General features: G+C 40.9%; 1 protein-coding gene across 1 annotated transcript in view; it reads left to right on the forward strand.

The window, feature by feature from the left end:
• Positions 1-5,885: 5,885 nt before the first annotated feature.
• The window catches only part of nell2a (neural EGFL like 2a), a 71,667-nt gene continuing 56,384 nt past the window's right edge, over positions 5,886-21,168 (forward strand). Inside the window, exons 1-5 of the mRNA XM_058646368.1 lie at positions 5,886-6,319; positions 6,560-6,688; positions 15,655-15,805; positions 16,893-17,066; positions 18,314-18,410. Coding sequence (XP_058502351.1) covers positions 6,268-6,319; positions 6,560-6,688; positions 15,655-15,805; positions 16,893-17,066; positions 18,314-18,410 — 603 coding nt within the window. The 5' untranslated portion in view covers positions 5,886-6,267. The remainder of the gene's footprint in view (positions 6,320-6,559; positions 6,689-15,654; positions 15,806-16,892; positions 17,067-18,313; positions 18,411-21,168) is intronic.

Below are 21,168 nucleotides of genomic sequence, written 5' to 3' on the forward strand. Positions count from 1 at the left end.
AGGGCCTAATGTGCTTCTCAATTCAGATAAGGCTGGAGTCTTTTCTGGAGTGGCAGAAGGTGGGTCTGGCTCATTCATTATGTCAACTAGCCTATTAAATGATAGACATCAGAAACAATGAACTGCTGGCCATAGTTTAACATGCACCAAACACTCTTTCCCCGAGTAGTAAATAGTTTGCTCTCTCCTCAGTGCTCAGTAGCGCCTGAGGCCAAACTCACAGCCGTTTATTTATTATTGTGTTATTTCATTTGTCTGTGAGGATTTACTTGATTGCAAAGTGACTCAGTGGGGCAGGGCACATTAGTTTGATTTAATGTGGGCTGTCAGAGGAATGTGATGTGAAACTTTCCAGCCATTTTCTATCCCAAAGATCAGAGTAAAAGTGCAAGAATTTAATGAAAGAAATAACATTTTAAATTAAAAGATATTTTATATAAGAAGTTTTGGATTTTGATTTATAAAATAAATCAACAGGACATTTAGTAGAAAATGCTACATACAAAGTACAGTTTTGATTGTATATATATATACATATGTATATACATATATTAATGTTAAAAATCCATCCAACAATTCTGGTAACTTATTGGCTAGTTTATTTGCCACCGGGTCCAGCTTTATTTCCCATTTACAATATTATTGAAGCCCCAGGATTCAGTTCTTGGATAAACATGCAGCACACTCACACAGACATGAGCCGCATATTTTAAAGTGTTACAACTTTAATTTATTTATTTATTTATTTTAAAAGTTCACACACCAACACGGGCACATACATGCATGTTGTGATGTTTTAGTTCAAACACATCCAATTTGGGGCTTGTGTAACCTTTCACACTGCAACTAATGATCCTGGATGTGATAATAGAGGGAATTGAACAAGAGGGGCGACGGACCTTGAGTTTAGGCACAGTAAGCAGGCATAGCCGCACTGGTCGGGGGTGTGGGGAGGGAAGCATGGAGCTGCAGTGTGCGTGTGTAGATACCTCATGCTGAGCATGGAAATTGGCCCAGACAGCTCAGCCTATTGTGCGATGGCCAGGGAGCCAAAGGTTGCTTGTAATCAAATTTGAGGTTTTATTCCTCAGACTGGTGGAGAAGGCATAGCGCTCTGTCACATGATGAGTGTTAGCAAGTCTGTGTGCACTCTCTACTTTTGTGTGGTGAGTGTGTGTTAACATGCTCCACATAGACCAGTGACAGTGGCAGTCCCGGGGGCTTTTTGTTTGCACGAGTCATTTGTTTATATGACACACAGAAAACAGGACTGCACTCCAGTGCGACTCGTAACTGTTTTTTATGCACATTCCCGATTGTGCTGCAGGTTTTAGGCGAACAGGGCTACAAAAACCTGATGATATTTGTTTCATTTATTCACAGTCCCTCCCTTTTTTTTTTTTTTTTTTACTCTTCTAATGGCCTCTGAGCATCAACTGAAAAGCAGTGGCAAGTATAAATGTTTGTCCATGCAACGTAGAGCTGATAGTACGACTTCAAAATGGTTTCCAGTTTAAAAAAAAATAATAATTTATTGGAATCGTTGACATTCTAGTTTTAGAGCAAATTTGTGCACGTTTTCAAATGCGCTATTAAAAGTGTATCCTCATTAAGATTCACCACCTCGTAATTAGTCAGATTCCAACAGAGGTCTCCAGGAGCGGGAGGTATAATTAAGCTATTCTTAAATGGTAGGTCTTGGAAACACCCTGAAGCAAGTTCATGTGAATTTATTTGATGTCCATCTCTTTTCAGAAATGGAGGGAAAAACAGCAGTCCCTTCATTCAGAATGCTCACAATGGCCCCGTTGAAAGCTAGCACTCTGCAGACCAGCTGAGATCCCCTTTCTCTCTTTTCTAACCTCACTAAAGCGCTTAAAAAGATACCGGCCCATTGCACACGCAATTGATATTCCACCACTCGAACTTAATATCGTGAATGGAGGGCCAGGCTCTATGAATCAGGAAGACAATGCGCTTAGCTTAGCAGCAAACTGGCACTTTGTGTGTAGTGTCTGTGCCCCAGAGGAGGAAGTTTCTAATGTGAGCCTCACAATTGTGTGTCTATAGAGTTCTAATGAGCTTCTGTATGCTGAGTGAATGGCTGTGGGCCATTCACCACGAGGGCCCAATGAGCCAGCTCACTGCACACATTCACAATAGCATCCAGGGCGAGTGGGAGTGGCTGTTTGGAGCAAGTGCACTGCATGGGCAGTCTATAAAAGATCAACAAACGCTTAACCATGTGTCTTAAGAGTATGTCCATATTAAGCTGGCAACAATCTATATGCATCTTTGTTTTAGTGTTTTGATAGTATTTTTTTTTTTTGTTCAGAAATGTAGTCTTTCCAAAATGAGCTTTAGAGCTGCTCAATCTTAAAAGGCCAGCTTGTGCTTTTTACTGAGTACTAGAAAAATCAACCTTTTGCTAATCAATGACGTAAACATACTTAGTTCTAACTTTAGGAGGTTGTACAGATGTAGTTAAGGCAGGGGTCCAATGAACGTCTCGGGCTGTTAAGGGAAAGTATACAGTATACAAACTTGAAGCATGTCAGCGTTAATGAACAATTACTTGTGGTTCAATATTTAGTTTGGTAATTACTGGTGTTCTTAGTTAAAAACTTAATGTAGTTAAAAAGTGAATTAAGTGCTTTCATTGTTATCATCTTTTCCTATTTATCTTCACTGTTGCTTGTCACAACATGGGGTCGGCAGACCTGAGTGTTACTATCTGTGAGGATTTTTAGCAGGATACAAAAATAAATACAGTAACATCTTCACGGCCAATGGCACGCACACAATACCAGTACTGTGTTATATACAGTATATAATATTGAATTTTTTTGAACAGGTAATGCCACTATAGTAGCTAAACAAATGCATCATCAGTATTCAGACTAGAAAGGTCATGAAATGCATATTTCTTTAATTTATGCAACCTTGTTTTCTTTTAAATGTTTTACCTTCTAATTGAAGCCTCTTTTTTGTGTTATACTCACTTCTCAGGCAGGTCATGAAGGATTTAGTCCTTGGATGGTCCCAGGGTGACACTGTCTGTCTGACCCGAGTACTGCCTACACTCTGACTCTGTGGCTGCAATTCTCTTCCATGAACACAAGATGGCACTGAGCGAATGAAAACCATCGGAGGTACGACACATAAATAAGTGCAGTGGATGAAATTATTATTTATCTTTACCTCCTTTTTTTATCTTACATTTTAGAGCTTGGTGTTGTCCATTGCACATTTTACCTTTACCATACATAAATAGGAGACTTATGCAATCATTTTATACAGCATTGCAACGGTAAGATTCATAACGTAACATGTGGAAAAACTTTGTTGTCAGCTGCATTCATTTTTAATGTGGTATCGAAAGTTAATTTTTTACATTTTCAATTATTCGGTTGACGTTTGAGGCGTTTCGATGAAAATGAGAACACATTAAAGCAGATGGATGTAATTGATTGTTAGAGCATGCACTTTTTTGATTTTACTCCTGATGGATCCCAGGAGAGCACTATGGGCACAAAAGGGACGATATTTATTTTCACTGAAACTCACATGTCACCGCTACTGTAAGTGTTTTCCACTGGCATTAGCATGTCTTCATGGTGAATACATTTGCGTCACCCATCTGCATCTATATGAGATGAGATGAACAGAAGGATTTTCACTGTCCTTCTGTCCTTGCCCAGAGAAGTATTGTGGGTGTATGTGGCACTGTGCTTTTATTACTCTTCTTTCCTGCTCGAGCTCATGCTTTAATGACTCTGATTTTCCTGATGGCACTTTAGGAAATGACAACTTGTGGGCAAAACCAAGTAATTACATTTCCCGTGTCTGGCCCCAGAAGAAATCTAGTATTTCAGAAGAGGGTTGAACTGGAACCCCCCCCACGTCCTTACAAAGCTGATGTGACACTCTGCATGGAGAGCTTTTGGTTGCCCTTTGTTTTACTATGGATCTATGGCAAAGCCATCTGAATTGGAGACTTTTGCATGAGTCGTTATTAACATGAAAGCTCTTATGAAGAGGAGGCAGATTGATACAACAAATATGATAGTGTTAATCTGGGGCACTCGGCAACGACCTGTGCACCACACAGAAACAGTCACTGTCCACAGAATCACATCTGCTGGCCCTCATTTGTCGGCCTATACCTCAGCCGACCAACTGAGCCATCAAAACACTTCCCCCTCTGTGATCGATTGAACAGATTGATTAAAGAGACGGATTCTGTGTCCACTGAAAAAAGTAAATAAATCAGAAATGACAGTTGCTTCCAAGGATGAATAAACAAAAAAATAAATAATAAAGCGGTAAGCATCTGTGCTCTATAAAAAGACATTAACAAGGCTGAGTCACAGTGGCAGTCAAGCACTCCGTTTTAATTCATTTCCATGCCACCTGCTGGAGAGGCAAACTCCAACTTTACTGGGTGACGTGAGTCATTGATGAAATGAGTCTGGGTTTATTACAGGAGGTCATAATGCTGATTATAGAGCACGTACAGCATTTATAACACAATGCTTTCCGACCATTGATATTTTCTCGACCGGCCTCTATACTTCACGTGAGGACAGAGAAGACAGATGGTTTGGAAAAGCAGTAAATGAGGCCATCCACTTCAAACTGGAACAACTATTCTGAACAGAAAAGAGCTGCGTGGGTTATCAGCTGCTCATAATACCGGCCCCTTGCAGGCACTTTCAACTGAGGTTTGACACTGCTTCTGTGACCTCATCAATGTGGACCCACCACAGAGGTTTAAATGCTCAGGAATCTCATGCCTGTCAGTAGGACAAATGACACTCGAGCATCTACTCCGGGTTTGCTGGTTCAAAGCAAGTAATAAATGCTTACTTCTTCTTTTTCTTTCTTTTCTTGTTGACAAATGGCCATCTTTAGTGTGAGTTGCTCAGCATTTTACGCAAACATTTGACCAAAATGAACCATATGAAAAGTCTTTTTACGTATATTGTAAGTAAAGGACACAGGTCACATTCAGTTAGAATTCAAATAGCACCAGTTCATAACATACTTCAAAGCATGTTTTTGGTGTTTTATGGCTGTTAGCACCTGTAATATTGCATCAATGTCATCTTATCCTTCTTTTTTAATATATATATATATATATATATATATATATATAAAATCTAATTTATTCACCTGTCATAAAAATTAGAAAACCTTTAACAACTTGTTTAAAACAAAAAATGCTATTGTTATTTATTTGGCAAATGACAAACTAAAGTCACCTTTGTATCACTCACTGGGCTTTCAACATTCAATCACTAAAACTATTTTCTTCTGTTCAGGAATGCAAGTTAATAACTATAATTTGACATCTTAACCAAGAAATAATCATGCGCTTTACTTTTTTGTCTAGGTTTTTTTTTGTAAAACTGCGTTTGAAAATTAATCAGAAACAATAATAATTCTATTTTAGCATTAAAAATATAATTTTGATTAAAGAGCTTCTACATACTGGTGTATTAACTGTAACAGAAACTCAAAACAATGATTTTGAATTACCAATGCTGTTCATTTAGAGCAGCTGTGGCTTTGAGTGGTGGTCTAATAAATGTGTTAAGCACTGTATATATATATATGTATATATGTAGTGTTTTTAATTATATTTTATATCATTTTTTTATTTAATTTTTTATATATATATTTTTTATATATATATTATAAGAGTAAGTAGTTAATCTAAAGATATGTCTGTATATTTTTGCACTGTATCCTCTCAATAGGGTGGACTTTTACAGTCAGCAGCATGTTTGGATCCATCGCTCGTCTGTGGTCACTAGGGGGCGATATAGCCCCTCTTTCTTCCTCTCTGACTCGTGGTCAGGTTTGCAGGTTTGTCCTCTCTGCGTCTCTTTCCTCCTCCACTTCTCAGTTCCTCTGCTGTAGGAGCGTCTGTGCACAGCTGGTGAGGCAGCGCCTGCTCGCTTTGTCCATCGTCCTCTCTCATCCACCTGTGCTGCGGTCGGTGCCGGCGGGACAACACCGTGCGTTACATGGAATAATTTGCACGCTTGTTAGATTCGTGTCTCTCTCTTTCTGCTGCGGATTTGCCCGTTTTCCCCCCCTCTTTCGGTTGCATCGCCGGGCATCTAAAGTTGTGATGATGCCTCCGCTCCACATTTGGGATTGGTAATATCGAGGGTGATCTCATCATTCGCAACAACACTGTCTCCCGGAAGCGGACAAAACATGGACTAATTTTTCCTTTTTTTTTTTTACACATTCAGCATGGGATTATTACAGATATTTTTGGTGCTCAGCATATTTTGCGCCTCCTCAGGTAGGAAACCATGTAATGATTTGACAGTAACAACCGCTTGCAACATGTAGCATGAAAGACAAGACTATATATCATTCATTATTTTGTTTAATTTGTCGTCTCAAAGTCAGCCAGACAAGTGTTTGGTTAATTACAGCCAGGTGCACTGACCACACCATCATCTCTCCCTCCTTGTGTGTCCTTGTCTGCTAAATAACAATAACAATGACAAAATGTGTTGTTGTTGTGTTTGCAAATTAGTTGTAGGTTTCGGGGTTGACCCTGCCCTGCGCATCAGCGTGTTTGATGAACTAACACTTGGAGAAGGCTTTGATGGAGTTACTCAGGTCCAGGGCTTCCACAGCGAGTCTAGAGCTTTCCACTTCCAAGGTAAAGTAACACACACACTCCTTTCTTTTCTTTTAACAAAGATGTTACATACAGATCAATGCTGACCAAACAGGTCACTGCCACAGACATTTCACTTTTTTTTAATTCCTTGTGTGCAGCCTGTTAATCCACAGACCCCTCACCTCTGATGTAGAGATTGTTCCCAAAAAGGTCAGCTCAAGACAGTTACATGTAGCTGCACAACTGTCATGGGAAAGAGACATTTTCTGGCTTTCCTCTTCAGTGGGACTGTGCTCCTCAGGGGCCCACAGTCTGCTGCCACCTGCCTGAACAATGGGCAGTGTCATGGTCCTCATAAAGTGGGTTGAGCAGAGGGGGGTAGATGGGTAAATCATGCAAAGAATCATAGAGACTGAGCATAATCAGATTACGCTGGGACAAAACACCCCCCCCCCCCCCCCCTTCATGGAGATGTAGTGATGTGAGTGTGGAGCGTGAAGGCCCCCCCCCCCCCCCCCCCCCTGCTCAAATGCACCAATGGATGATCCTCTGAAGTGTGTAAACACTTTGAATGGTGTCTATATCCAAGGTATGAATGGGTAGAAGAGTGAGTCAGATGGTTACAGGCATCGTACAGGCCGCCTATTCATGTTAAAATGGGTATGTGCAAAAAAGTTTGAAAAGCTGCAGCCACCGCTTGAATTTCATTATTATCATTTGATGTTTGACACTTATTACACTCCAAAGGAGACTGTTAATAATGTAATTAAAGGGATGGAGGCGCTTATCATAACTCGGCTAATAGTAGCAACAGGGGAAATTGCTTTTGGCTCCTAGATCAGTAGCAAACGCAGGGTGTGACAGCAGGAAGATCTCAAAATGGATCCGGATTTTTTTATTTTTTTATTAACCAAAGTGACGGTGTTGTTCCGGAACGAAGAAGCACCACAATAATTTGTCGACATTTCTCTGCCTCTGTCTTGTAATCTTGCTGCACTGCCACTGAAACAGAAGCAGCATTTCAGCATGGAGCAGTAACTAAAGTGTCTCTGTGAATTCAGGCCATTTGATGTCCTCTGTGTAGACAACACTCAGAAGTACTTTATCCAGTCAGGTAGTGAGAGGGAGGGAGGGAGGGAGGGAGGGAAGGAGACCACAAGGAGGAATAGTTGAAGAAGAAAGAGAGAGAGAGAGAGGGAGGGAGAATAAGAGCAACAAAGGCAGTTATAGAAAGAAGCTCCCACAGCTTTCGTCACAAAATGGAAAACATGATGGTTTCGCTCCTGGCACGTTTCCATCATTGCTCTGTGTTATTCCTCTGCATTACCTTTGCTAAGTACATTCAGTTACCCAGGCAGAGCAGGCAGGGTGTTATTTATGGCAGTGTTTCGCCTCCATCCTTCATTTGGGATGTCTATGTTAAGCCAATGATGTTGGGAGAGGGGGAGGCAGGGAGTAGGTGTAGCAGCAAAGCAGACCTGGGCCTTTGCTTGTGTGTGTGTGTGTGTGTGTGTGATCAGAAATAGACAGCGAGAGGCATATACAGTACTGTAGAGATGCAGGGAGATAGGAATAAAATGAGACAGAATGAAGAGGAGAGAGAGAGAGAGAGAGAGAGAGAGAAATCGGGTGCAGAGCTGTCTGCCAGCTGTTTGATAGACTGTGCAGACTCCACATGTGTGGATGCTCGGCTGCCTGGGACCAGCAGACAGGCCCACAGTGACATTCCAACGCTCATTAGATAGCAGGCAGAACATGTCCATGGCTGTCCCCTGCACCGCCTCCCTGCCCACCCGAAGGGATGGCTGTTATCTCTGGGTGGAGGCAGGATGAGGGGTAGCTGCTGAGAGAGGAGAGTGTAAATCACACTGTAGGAATCTGTATACAAACATGTGGATAAGCAGATGTGGCATGTACGTTGGTCTGCTACGTCTGCTTTAGTATGTTGTTTTTGTGTGTGGGGTGAAGAAAAAAAAGACAGCGAGACAGTGGGTTGGCTGTTGTTCGGTGCGCCTCAGCTGATGCTTTGGAAGGGAGCTGTCAGTGCACGGCATTGTAAGGGGTGGACCTCAGGGACAGGCGTGCTGAAGAGTGAGAGAAAAGCCTCCGGGCAACAATCATCTCATATCCGGGTGACAGGTGATGATGCTCCGCGGCATCACAAACTCATCACGTCATTAGTGCTTCTCCCCCACACTTTTTTAATAATGAAACATTGCGATAGCTATCTGTTTCTGTAGAAAACAAGCACACGGGGGCCACACCCAGAAGCACTCCCTCCCTTCCCCCAACGCACATGCACCCACACTCTCTCTGGCTACGAGCGTATGGACCAAACTCATTCTACCTGCAAACAACACAATTGCTCAGAGCATCCTTTCAGCTGCAGCACAAGAATCCCCTGTAATTGCATTTTCTGTGTGTGTGTGTGTGTGAATCCTGTCCGTCTCAGAGGCATGTTCTGGCTCATACTGTTTGAACGCTGTCCGTGAGGTGTTTCTCTGTATGTTACAGCAATTATGCTCCTGACTGCAGCCACACTGAGGTGGAGCAGGATGGAGGAGACTCATTTATAATACAGCAAGTCTGTTTGTGTGTGTGTGTGTGTGTGTTAGTGTGGGAATGAAGAGGAAGTGAGATTGGGGGAAACTACGTGAATGAGTGAATGTGAATGATTCTGCATTATTTTGTGTTTGAACAGGAATAGGAACCATGTGTTTCCAGTGTAGGAGCCACACTTTCCAGTGACCTGTAACTTTCATACACTGGACTACTGGGCTGCACTGCGTGAGGATGTAATGCTGTGAATGGGAGGGCAGTTTGCCTTTCAGCTATAGAACCTAGATTCAAGCCGCAGTACAGGTTAGGAAAATTCAGAGGGTATTATTCTGTAGATAACACCACAGAACAACAACAACAACTAGAAAAATGGAACTTTACTAATGAAACAATCAACAAGCGTATTAACTTTGACTAAAGAGGTTAGTGCAAGACTGATTTTAAACTTGCTTAGTGCTGTATTTGCCGCAAATGTCCTTTGATAGGAGCTGGTTTCATTGCAAAGAAGAGAAATATGCTTGTCACATATAAAAAAATAAATAAAAATGAAGTAGTGAATTAAGGCTGCAAGTACGTGTTATTTTATTTCCCCTATCTAATAATGTTTTAAATTTGTATTTATTTTCTTCATTGACAACATGTTTGGTCCATACAATGGTGAAGAATAATCACTTCATTAAATATTTGTTGCAGCTCTCCATGAACAAATTGCTAATTGGGTAAAATGGGCCAAAGAAATTACTGTTTGCAAAATGTCGAAAAGGGGACTAAAAGGAGTATTAGCTATTTTGTATTGCGCCTCCATAACCACCTCAGTTGGTCAGGATTTAAGCGTTGTAGTTGGAGATTAACACTGACAGTCTAGAAGCCGAAGTTAAAGGTGCTGAAAATTGTTTTCCCCTTTAGTTCAACTTAAATTAAGAGCTAAAATTGTTTACACTGCTCGTGAAGAGTTAAGGTTCACTTTCTGCAATTTAAAAACAATACTGACAGTGTCAAATGTGCAGATTTTGTTACCCGCTGTAAAATCTGCCTTTTGTCCTCAGTGGGAAAAGCCATAATTGGCAATTTATTCCCAAATCAAATGACTCAGCAGTAATTTTATCAGCTCAATCCCCAGCGTTTACGTCTGTCGCCACTGTCGGGAACATCTGGGACTCTTCAGCATTCATCATATTCATTCAAGCAGAGCTCAAACATTGTTCACTTGCCACTGACTTTGATGTGACTGAAGTAAAATATATTAATAAAAAAAAACAAAAACACGCTGTAACATACTGCATCCATGCTGCTTAATGAAAAGGGTATTGCATTAAAAGTGTTTTATTACAATGACAACGACTCTAAACGGGAGGCTGTAATGAGCGTAAAGATTCTCATATGTCATCAGTTGTCAACATCAATTCAATCAAAAAAAAAAAAATAGAATTTACACTTTCAAACAACAATAATAATGGGATTCATTTTCAGTTGTTTTTAGAACAATAACAGTTGAAGGACATCAACAATTACAAAATGTAAAAATCAAACGGGAGCCATTTACCCTAATTTATTCAGTCTCAATCTCGAATTCAACCTCAAATCTGCATGATTGATTCCTAATTTCATACCATGAGCTGAGGTAATCTCTCATCTCAGAAACCCAGAAGTGACCTGCTCTCTCACATCAGGTGTTGATCAATAATGACAAAAACATTCTCCCTATTTGTACATTTGACTATAACGACAGCCCCGTTTCCTCTGCTATACTTTGTTTATCACGTTTTCTGCTCAGCTCAAAAGTTGCCCGACCTTCTCCAGACTGTTGACTGGCATTATCCCCAACTCCCCGTGGTCAAAGTCTGTTTTGCTCACTGACTCCTGAGGTGAGCCTGATCCTGTGTTGGGGGAAGAGAGATATTTCTATCCCCCCTGGGACATTTATGCAGTTGGGTGGTTGGAAGGCTGTCATTAGCTTTGTGAATGTGTGAAGGACGGGCAGGTGGTCACTGAGGAGGCGATCCGAGAATTGGGGAAAAATTGCTGGTCATAGCAGTCCTGGAGGTGCCCTTGGCTCAGTTTAGTATTTGTTCCAGGAGAGTGGAGACACGGTGGGGGGACTTGAGGCACTGAATGCAGATTGAGCGAGCCTGGTAGAATATTCAGGAGCTCTAATGACCATCTTAGGGTGGTCGGTTTGTGTGTGTGTGTGTGTGTGTGTGTGAGAGAGCGGGAGTGCATTCGTCTTTGTGGTTTCCCATGCATGTTTTATTCTCTGCGGCTACCACTCACTTTGTATGACTCAGTGTTTGTGTGGAGCTAGGCTACCTGTCTGTGGTAAGGTGTGTGTGTGTGTGTGTGTGTGTTTTTTTATACATCTTAAGGTATAAACATTGACATTGTCAGGACCAGTAGTCCTCCTGGAGACCAAAACCTGGTCCTAAAAATATAGAACCTCACTACGTTTCGGTTGTACCCCATCGTCCTTGCTCTTAATTTTAAACTCGGCGGTCTTACTTGTAGTACTTCTCGTACTTGTAGTAAATGAAGAGAAGAGAATTACACTGGAACACATGTGCTTGTAGATCCGAAAACTCACAAGATATATAGTTTTAAGGTGTGTCAGTGTACACATATTGGTTCTGTTATGGAGTGGAAACCTGGACACAGATAGTTTCTATCTGAAAATGTCGAATCCGTATGTTGCTCTCTCCTCCTCCTACACATCTTCCTCTCTGCTTAGGCCCACAGATAGAACGTGATGTTTCAAATATTATGCTGCAACTTTTCATGTCGAGAACAAGGTTCATTTTCACTCGGTTTGTAATAATCCTGCTTCCTTTTCTCCTTAATGGATCATAGCTGAAACTGTGACTTATTTGCAAACTGTTGATGAAGAGTCAAAAAAAGAAAAAATAATTGCTCTAGCTACACGGACCAACAAATGGAATTCACATCCTCTAATTTAATAGCACATTTTCTTCTGGGGTAACATTAATTACATGCTGAACATGCAGCTCATAGGAAAATATAAAATAAACTAGAACAAAAAGGTCACATTCTCTAAATATATTGTAGGTACAAGTGTAAGTGGTGTGAGAAAGGGATTTAGTTAAAGCTGGGTTTAGCTCGGTGCTCAAGCTTTGCTGCAGGGCACATGCTCTAAATGCTTAATGCGTGTGCAGGTGACCGGTGCGGCACTGTCAATATACTTAGATGAGAATGCCGTGAAGGAAGTGTGGGGGGAACTGAGCAGCTGTGTGTCCTAAGGGTCACACAAAATCAGATTATATTAGACAGTTTTTGATTAGAAGTGAAGCTAGGGGATGGAAATTGTGGCCATTAGAACACAATGTACCCAGAAGATAAGATTAGCCCAAAGCTTCACTTCCTAAGGACGTTGTTGAGCCTGGTTGAGTTGTCGAGTCTGCTGGTAAAACTTATTATGCCTCGAAGCACACCCTTCATGACTCGGAAAGATGACAAAATATGTGTTATTGTGCTGAAAAATGTGTTGCTCTCAACTGTATCGTCACGTCGTCGTTTTAAAGCTATTTTGTGTCAATGTCTCACATCAGAATGGTCCTTAGGAGCAGGTGGCTGCCCCATCGAGGTGCCTGCCAATCGATAATCGACCAAAGGCGCTCTCTGCAGGGCCGCACTGATTTGGCAAAGACGAAAGATGCCCCCCCCCCCCCGTCTCAGCACAGACTTGAGTGCTGCTCTCTCGCGTCTGATGCAGGACTATGTAGATGTTACTGCTACTAAAGCTGTCTTCATCATTGTTGGAGGTCCTGTTATGAATGTTGAGATCATAACAGTTTACGTACTCGACACACAATCCTCCGCCCTCCCTCCAACCCCCCACAGTCCCGTTCGAAGTAGCCCCTTCACCTCAAAGTGTTAAGTCTGGTGATGAGAGTCATCCACTCATACATCAAACGCCCATGGCTGCCAAGCCGTGGAGCAGCCTAGCGGTGGCGGGTCTTCTGTCTCCACCATCCCCCTGCTTCAGCAACTGTTTCTCAGTGTGGACCACGCCCTGACACCTGCTCCCACTGCGCTCATTTTGTCCATGATTGAAATGTCAGTGCACTCCCTGTTGAACACACAGTACAGCGAAGAAACCAGCGGACATTGCTGTGGATATTTTAGACCCCGGTCGGCTTGATTTGGTCTTTGCCTGTCTTGTCAACAGTGGTTCTTTGGATTTGGTTGTTATGTAGGATCTGTTGAGGGCGGCTGATTGATTAATGCATGGCACAACTCCTGTTGCAGTCATTGGACCATCTGTCTCATCTCAGCCAATGACGCTGCAATGATACTCCACTGGCAATGCAAAATGCATGACAACATGCTCTGTGCGTCTCTTCAGCGGAGGAAGTAATCCATTGAGCATTTTTGTTTAGACAGAAATGAATCCAAATGTGTCCCCGGTGAGCTTTAAAGCCGACACCAGAAAAAAAGCTTGGTGTCTGCTCGCGGCAAGAGAAATACAAGCACATGTTCCTGCTTAGCATGACGTCATCGTACTTGTATAAAAGCGATGAGCTAGTCTCTTTTTTTCTCGCTATTACATGTAGCATTGTGTAATTGGCTTCTACCACAAGCTGGAAATAATGTTAATACACCGAGGAGACGCCGCCATGTTAGCTTCCTGGAGCGCTTAAGTGTGCCAGGGCATCTTGCATGCATCCAAAAGCTGGAAGTGAAGTCTTTGATGTGATTGCTTCTGAGAAACGTCATCATTTATTGATGCTTCCATTAAAGTAGCATGGACGTCTGTGTTCGAGTCGGAGAGGAGGAAGGGGGCACACTGGTAGGAACAGGAGCTTGAGAGCTCACTACACAGAGAATGCCACCCCCTTCCTCCACCTCCACTGCATCCGCACCAGCTCCATTAGCCTCACACTCCTTCTGCCCAAATTCTCAGATTCATATCTCGAGCTCTGCACAGAGCCAAGAACAAAGTGTTTGGAACACTGATCTCATTTTCCTTTTTTTGTTTCTTTTTTCTACGGAGGAAGTGGATGCCTTGAAGTTTTGTTGGTGACCTTATGTCAACTTCAACCGCACTTAAGCTTTTGCTTCGTGTCTGAACAATTTCTCAATACTTTTACTTGTTTTGTATGAACTCATTTAAGCTATCATATATTATCTTTAATACATTGTATTTTCAGTGTCAGTGTTTTGAGGGTTTAGCGTTGATTTTTCATTTATGAAATAAAATGGCAGTTAATACATCAAATATTTACAGCAGATTGCCTGTGAAATCCCAACAAACTAATGCTGCGAGGTTTCGTACAGCAGCATATTTTCCTGTTCAGTGACTTGTATTCTTAAAATGTCAGCCGTGCATTTCATTTCACCGACTGCGCATCTGTCAGTTTAAAGTAATAAGTGCCACTCGTATTCATTCACTACAATTATGGCAATTATCATGGCTGAGAGGAATGTAGAATTGAGTTAATGAATATTTTTATGTGTCCACATGAAGGATTTAACTGTTTTTTTAGTTTGCATATATACATATATATTTATTTTAAACTACAATAATAATACATACAATACTACAATTATGTAATGTAAAATAAAACTATATGACCTGAAAGATTATGCAACACACTTTACCTGAAATACATACTTTTTTTAATCATCTAAAAAAAATCATTATCATATTTCAAATTTTAGCCATTCAAATTCCAGTTTTTCCAATTAAAAATGAACCAAAATATGCAGTATTTTCTTGGATATGTCACAAACAACATTGATTTGCTTTACTATTTGTTGTGTTGTGTCACTTACTCACTCTACGCAAGTGCCAAAAATGTCCCATACAGATGAACAGCAGTTAAACAACACCTTATTTATAAAATTTCATCTTAGATTATGATTATTATTATTATTTTTTTCAACCAACATCAGTCCTGTTAAAAAACAAAAAAAAGTATTAATTTTCAGTATTTTCTGAATAGGCCTTCACTAGCCATTTATTGTACAACCCCCCCCCCACCTGCTGGATTAGAGGGAAATGTACATATATGTCAAACAGAGGAAAATGGGTCAAAATATGAATTATGGGCAGTACGTGCAAATGAAAGCATAATAACACGGAGTGCATGAGTCTGTGCTCTAATGACAGGGGAATGAATGGTATAATGGGTTTCAAATGGCTTGATGTTATAGGTACCAAATTAGAAGAATGTAACTATTTATTATAAACATTGCATTACAGACGATGTGTACTTAGGAGCCGACATTTTTACATTTCACAAGAAATACATACCTTGGGCAAATACCATGCCATATGTGTGTGGACACAGTGAAAATATATGTATATAAAAAAGCAATAAAATGAGGGTTATTGACACATTTTTTATTTTCTATTTTCATAATGTTTACAGTCAAAGGCGATGTAGTGGCTTGCGGTGGTGTGAATTACATCTGGTATTTCTGTCTCCGTTTAGGCTCCTCCAGGGAAGTAAAGGCTCCCGTTGAGGTCTCACAGCAAATGGTGCAAAAACTGAGAGGCAAGAACGAGTTCACTGTTCTGGTGACCCTCAAACAAGAGCGCCTCAACTCCGGGGTCATCCTCTCCATCCATCATTCTGAACACAGGTATGAGCATTTATACATAATTCAGAAACGTACAGCACTGTATTCCCTGTTTGTCTCTCTGCGTGAGGAATACTAATTGTTCTCTAGATTTAGGATCTCCCTCCGTTTTGTCCTTTCGGCAGTTTCGTAATATGTTGATTGAAACTTGGATATTTCTGTTTGATGAACATTTAAACGATCACCCCAGCTGAGTAAATAAAAAAGCAATAACGGCGTATTATTCGCAGTCCATCGACGATGTAAACGTGGAGTCTGTAATCATGAATCAAAAACTAATGACACGCTAGCTGCAGTTAGCACAATAATGTTCTCCATTATTCTGCATTATTCTGCCGCAGCTCAACCCTCGGGTGATCAGAACAGAAATCTGAATTCCACACAATGCCGTGATTGAACAGTTTGTACATTAACGTCAGGCCTGAGAAGAGACCTTACGGGAATGTCAATGACCTCAACTCTCTCCGCTGATTAGCTTTCTCAGCCATTCATTTGCTACTAAAGCAGCACTGCATGTCAGGACGTGTTGCTGGGAGAGAGAGAGTCAGCTGTATCGTTGTCATCTGCAGATAAATCATAAATGCCCTTGTGGCACTGGCGTGCATGTGTGGCGCATTCTTCTTTTCATTTTTCTTTCCCCAGAAAACGACTCGAGTTTAAATAAGTCTTTGAAGCCGCATAGGCAGCTCTCTCCATTAGTCTAACCATGCTGGGTGAATCTCAGTGGTGCGGAGAAGAGGATTCGCGTTGAATACTAATACTCCGATGTAAAGAGTTGAACCTCAACATGTGGGCCATTATACAGCGGTGCTGATTTTGCACCTAACAGCCACATAGTGCCATTATGCTTGACTACTGATGTGATGAAATCCTAAACGGCGTACCAAAGCTTGACAGATGTGAGTGTGCTGCTTGGAGATGAGTGATGTGCTGGGTTCGGACACTTTCTAGTTTCTGTGTAAACACAGTTAGGGATTTCGCCTCAGTATTGACACGACACACATTGCTGTAGAACGCAGGGGAATGCCAATTCTCAGAGGCTGTCATTGTGTGGCTGTTAACACCAGTGCTGCTGCTTTTTATGCTGCAGGCTCCTGGAGCTGGAGAGCAGTGGTCAGCGCAGTGAGGTGCGTCTTCACTACCGAACCAAAGGCCAGCTGGCCCACACTGAGGTGTTCCCTTACAGCCTGGCTGATGACCAGTGGCACAAGGTCTCTGTGGCCGTCAGTGCCTCTCATGTCATACTACATGTCGACTGCAACAGGTAAGAAGCGGAGAACTGCTTTGACGGACTCATCAAACTTATTGTCCTGGTGTTTAGGAGTAATGTATGCTAGTTTCTACAGTATTTTGTGACTCTTGAGGGCAATATGTTAAATATCATATTTTCTTCAAATTATTTCCTTTCTTCTGGAGCTGATGTAGATGTTTGAAAACCACTCTCTGCTCCCCCATGGAGGCTTGAGGCCTGGAGCTACATTAGGTTCTACCAGTATAACACATCTGACTGTCTGGTTGGTGCGAAGAGAAAAAAAGATTGGTTTAATAACTCCCATTTTGCTTTTAAACTGTTCGAGACATTTGCATGAACTCCTTTGGTAGACACTTTTATCCAACGTGACCTAAACTGGGGGATAAATGGTTAAACGGTTCAATAAGACATGTAGGTTATCAGTGTTCACCCAAAATAAGACAATCACCATGTCATAGCAGGGCAATGAAGAATTGGTGGACTATGTGTTGCAATGTTGGAGATTCAAATGTATTATTATTATTAGGAATGAACCAATGAAATTCACCTGACTGAAGTCAGCCACCCACAATATGACAGATCCACATTAAAAACAGTTTATTTGGGCAATATTGTGATTAAATCAGTTACATTTACTTACTAAGGTGTGTCAGAGCAACCCATCCTACCATGCCTGCTCTTCCCTTTACTCAGACGAAGGTGCATCATTTCTGCCTTGAACAAGGGGGTGCATTTTAATGAGGCTGCCTGCTAAATGTACATTTCTATCAGGGTTTGGGAAAATCATTTCACAACATTTAGGCCGAAAGAGACAGAAGGGAAAGTGAATGATAAAGCAGAAAGTAAAAATGTAGTAATTACTCCGTGTAATTGAGGGCATGGTTCTTATTTAGCGGTTAAATATATGAGGCTACACTGCAGACCGCGCTCTCTGCTAGCGGCGGCATTGGGTCAAATGCACCCTGAGCATTGTACATGCATCTGCTGTTACGGAATGGGTGTTACTGTTTATGTGCAAGGATCTTCCTTGGCACAATAAAAGAAGCAGACGCTAACGCCATGTGTATCGCAGAAAGCATGTGGTTATCTATAGCCTCCTCGGGGACAGAGTTAACAGAAGGATTAAACGGGGCAAGGCCTGCAGTGTGTGAGGGGATATATGGTTCCTCTGTACTGAGAGACTGAAAAAAGTTGCTCAAAACATGGACAGAACTAAGAACATGCTTGTATGACATCTGTGCGTGTGTGTGCTTTTGCAGGATTTATGAGAGGGTGGTGGAAGCCCCGTATATGGACATACCTGAGGACGCTTCCTTCTGGCTTGGACAGAGAAATGCTGCCCACGGCTTCTTTAAGGTCAGCACTGCCAAACAAACTGTCCTCACAACATAAACATCGACGCACATCCTGATTAGAGGTTGACCAGCATGGTTTATGGCAGATGTTAATGCCAGTGATGATACCAATTGTTTTTGGCCTTTTTTTTTTTTTTTACAAATGTAATAGTTACATCATTAGACAGACGACTGACAGACAGACAGACGACTAATTACAAATGATGTGAAAAATTACGAAAAAATACAAAATACCGTCAGCATTTTTAAGTCTCTGCAGTGTACGTATATTTGAATAAATATGTACAAACAAAATGTTAAACAGGTCATCAAAAACACAGCTGTCAAATAAACCTTTAGATGAAAATATGAAGTTTTAGTCACTTAGGAGCACAAATCAAGTTTCTGAGCACATCTTATATAAGTAATAATCAACCGATTTATTTAATTGGCCAATTGGTCTACCTTTAGTTGTGAATTATTCTTCACTCAATTCATCCCTGTCTTGTTTTATACTCTTCTACCGCTTTGTTTGGCTAGTTTGGTTTTTATTTATTTGAACGCTTGGAATTAATTGCATGCATTTTTCAAGGCTTACAGTTTTAAATTGAGGGTTGTTCTGCCTTTCCTAGGGACTGACTTTTTTTTAATTTATTATTATTTTTTTTTTTTATCACTGTTGCTCCCTTTTCCCTTAGTCTGCAGCAATTATCTCTGCAAGTCCCACAGCACTGATGTGGAAGATGTCATTGAATAGCCTCTGGACTACTTTCATTAAGCACAGTCTATAGCATTGTTTATAAGACAGAGACATGTACTGTAACCTCTCTAAAAGTAGGTCCACTCTTCAAATATTCCTACTTTGGGGAGACTTGTTGGGGCTAAAATGTCAGCTTACAGGGAACGACAACAATTTTAATCAGTCAGTGTCAGGCGTTGTGTTTGATGGCCTGTCAATGCGTACACCTGTGTGTGTGTGTGTGTGTGTGTGTGTGTGTGTGTATGTGTGAATTTCCTCCATGTTAATTGGTAGATGAAAGAAGCCTTCGAGGTCACCGACTAATCTTGTCACGTAGCGGCATCTTTTTCCCCGCCACTGTGAGGCCGTGATTAGTTGCTTGCCTGGCACGTCTTCCTTTTCAAGACACGCTGCTTCATTAATTCACATGCACTCACTCGCACAGAAACACTCAGTCTGTGCGTGTACGTGGGTGTCAGCTCAACCTGACAGAATGTAGTAAAGCATTTCATCACAAAAGGAATACATATACTGTATACGTACGACGGATGAATATATTCTTTATAATCTCCACACGTTGTAAGATCCATCGACACAATTTTTGTTCGTAAAGTTGATTTGGATATTAATGGAGGAACAGTTGTACATCTGAAATTAGAAGCAGCAAACATTTCACTTGGAATCCAGGTAATCCCAAATTCAACAGCAGCTGTTTGAACACGTGCAACCTAGATTTATTTCGTCATCAGATTTCGTTCCCCCGGATATTTTTTTCTTCTTTTAGAAAATGAATATAACTGCGACAATGTGATCCAGTCTCAACTCTGCTGCTCGCCGTGTTTACCAAATTGGCATTTCCTGGACAGATGGGACGACCGTCCACATCCCACTTGATACTGCATGCATGTAGCAGAGACACAGCGTCCTCGACACCAAAAGATCTGCTTTGAAAATTCAAAGAGTCTTTCTTTCTTTCCCCCCCCCCACTCACCAGAAGGTGCAAAGCAAAGTCTGGCAAATGGTTGTTTAGATAATGCAGCATTACAACACAGACTCAATTAAATCAACTTTTTTAAAAATTGACAGCCTGTATTCTTATGTCAAATGTCCAGTTATGACCTGGTATAGATTTATATTGAAAAATAAGTGTCAGTATTTTTCATTTTCTTATATGTTCTTATATTCTTATATATATATATGTGTATGTGTATATATATATATATATATATATATATATATATATATATATATATATATATATATATATATATATATATATATATACACATACATATGTGTGTATATGTATATATATATATATATATATATATATATATATATATATATATATATATACCACCCATATGCCACCCATATTTATAAACCCCTATATAAGTCTATATATAATATAATATAATGGGATGGCAGAGCTGCTGCATGTCAGTTTATACATAAATAATAGATACATTTGATAAAAGGCTCATTCTTTTGTAAAAATCCAGTATAATTATTTTATTTTCAATTCCTGCCAAATTAAAATATTCCCCTTTATCTTACACACTGGACCTTTCTGACCCCGTCGTATTCCATTTCGCTCTGAAATACATCACATTACTGACGATACAATCACATGGAGCACAGTCATAATTACAGAGGAGATAAAGTATATTCTAGATGCACACGCGGCGGCTGCAGTAGTTTTATGGTTTCATTTCAGGGGGTTTGATAGACGCAGTGACTATCCGCTTCCATTTCAGCCTGTTACCATGAAAAATCAGCACATCACTTCCACAGGATTTTAAATTTATGGCCAGCAAATTGAAGTGGCAAGACAATTTAAAAAACAATTTCCCCCCTAACTTACACCACTCCACTTCTGTAAGGGAAATAAAGGAATGAAATAGGCCAGGTAACCATGGTGACAGGATGTCGGTGTGTATGTGTAACGTGTATGCTCGGTTTGGGGATTGGGCACAGGATGAAAGGCCACCGATTGGGAATATGTTTCTTGTGTTAATGCTCATCAGAGTGAGAGCGAGAG

The sequence above is a fragment of the Solea solea genome, chromosome 12 (genome assembly GCF_958295425.1).
Source record: "Solea solea chromosome 12, fSolSol10.1, whole genome shotgun sequence".
Classification (NCBI taxonomy): Eukaryota; Metazoa; Chordata; class Actinopteri; order Pleuronectiformes; family Soleidae; genus Solea; species Solea solea.